Source organism: Myotis brandtii, unplaced genomic scaffold (assembly GCF_000412655.1).
Source record: "Myotis brandtii unplaced genomic scaffold, ASM41265v1 scaffold334, whole genome shotgun sequence".
NCBI classification, from domain to species: Eukaryota; Metazoa; Chordata; class Mammalia; order Chiroptera; family Vespertilionidae; genus Myotis; species Myotis brandtii.
Genome location: NW_005362885.1, coordinates 838,411 through 840,415, shown reverse-complemented (window position 1 = coordinate 840,415; position 2,005 = coordinate 838,411). Strand labels below are relative to the sequence as shown.

The 2,005-nt window shown below is 66.0% G+C and overlaps 1 protein-coding gene across 1 annotated transcript in view; it reads right to left on the bottom strand.

Moving 5' to 3' along the window:
- The window catches only part of DVL1 (dishevelled segment polarity protein 1), a 7,100-nt gene that overhangs the window by 4,527 nt on the left and 568 nt on the right, over window positions 1–2,005 (bottom strand). The window contains 8 exon segments of the mRNA XM_014543776.1: window positions 3–10; window positions 115–202; window positions 205–321; window positions 405–474; window positions 547–640; window positions 1,356–1,494; window positions 1,728–1,831; window positions 1,965–1,999. Coding sequence (XP_014399262.1) covers window positions 3–10; window positions 115–202; window positions 205–321; window positions 405–474; window positions 547–640; window positions 1,356–1,494; window positions 1,728–1,831; window positions 1,965–1,999 — 655 coding nt within the window.

Sequence of the window (2,005 nt, the reverse complement as noted above, 5' to 3'; positions counted from 1 at the left end):
GCTGATGGGCCTGCAGGGCAGGAACGGCCGGTCATGTGTGCGAGGCCCCATGTGACCGTCAGGCCCTGTGTCCCCCACGTGGGCCCCCCCCCCGCCGTGTCCCCCACGCCTCACCCCGTCTGGGACACAATCTCCCGCAGCACACGCACGGCATCGTCGTTGCTCATGTTCTCAAAGTTGACATCGTTCACCTGGGGGACAGGGGTTCAGGGCCGTCGGCAGCCACCGCCCCGCCCTTCATGATGGAGCCGATGTAGATGCCGCCGTCCCCCCGGTCGTTGCTCTGGCCCACGATGCTGATGCCCAGGAAGTGGTGTCTCTCTGGGAGGGGGAGCAGTCAGCAGCCCAGCCCGGGGCCCCCACAGCCCCGGACCCCACGCCGCCCGGGGCACCGTGCGCCTCACCCATGTTGAGCGTGACGGTGATGATGTTCAGGGACATGGTGGAGTCGGTGATGCTGCTGAAGGACGAGGCCTGCAGGGCGGGCGCAGGTGAGGGCGGTGCCGGCAGCACAGACCCCTGCCCCCCCCCCTCCCCGCTACCTACGCGGTCCGCCTGCCGCAGGCGCTGCTTCCGCCGCCGCCGCTTGTGCTTCCGGATGAGTCGGGACGAGGTGCTCTGCTCCGTGGAGCTGCTCAGCCTGGGGTTGCAGATGTCGGGGCGTGGGGGTCAGGGGGCACGAAGGTCAGGGGTGCAGAGGTCAGGGGCCAGAGGGGGGCTGCAGGGAGGGAGACGGTGCCTACAAACAGGCATCCCACCCCCTCCACATCGTTAGGGGGAGGGACCGGAGGTGGCAGGTGAGGCAGGTGGTGTCTGTCAGGATCAGCTCCTGGCTGCATACACCCCGCCCTGCATGTGTGACACACGCAAACCCACACCCACGGGGATCACTGCTTCCAGGTGAACATGGAGACACATGCAAACACCAGGTAAGCCTTCCTGGCCTCCACAATGGACACACTCATGCATGCACCAAGTGCATATGGACACACACCTGTGTGCGCACATGTATACAACACGCACGTACATTCATGTACACAGATGCACGACCCCACACACCCATGTGCGCATACACCCATGTATACAACATGCACACACGCCTGTGAAACGCCCGTGCATGTGTGTGTACACCATACATACACACCCCACACACCCATGTGCACACATGTGCCCATTTGCGCACACACCCACAACACACACCGTGCACTCGCGCGGCCACAACACCCATGCATGTGTACATGCCCCCCCACATGCCCACACGCGCCTGCACATGCACACACGCGCCTACACATGCACACACACGCCTGCACATGCACACACACGCCTACACACATGTCAAAACACATAACGCGCACCGGCTTGTGTTATCATCCTCATCAGAGTCGATGAAGCTGCTGGACTCGAGCTCACTGCTCAGCAGGGTGGAGGCGCTGTCGGGGGGCAAGCCCAGGTCCCGCCGCCGGTCCCCCCTCGGGTGCCCGTTGGCCCGGGTGGCTGCGGAGACAGAGGGAAGTGAGCCAAAGACGGGGCTCCCGGGAGGTCGCGGCAGCCCCTGCTGACCTCAGAGCAGGGCCGCGTGACTAAGGGGCTGCTGGAGGAGGGGTCAGATCCTCGGATCGTCGGGCCTGGGACCTCTCCCCAGAGACCCCCTGGCCGGGGCAGGAACTCGTGGGCAGCAGGGACCTGGGTGTGCTCTGGGGTCTGGGGTGGAGGGTGTGGCCTGTTACCCTCCTCCCGGTTCCGGCGTCGGGCTCGCTCGCGCCGGTGGCTGACCACGGACTCGGTGCCGGTCTCGTTGTCCATCCCGTCACGGCTGCTGGCCACGTTCGGGCTGTGCCGACAAGAGCGTTGGGCAACGGGGGCCCTTCGAGGCCCTTGCCTCCTCCCTGCCTGGCGAGACCCTGGCTCCACCCCCCTGCTCAGCTGCCCACCCCCCGACAGGCAGGGGCCCCCAGAGTTCTTACTGGAAAGAGGGGGGCCGGGAGTCCCCGATGCCCCCCACCCC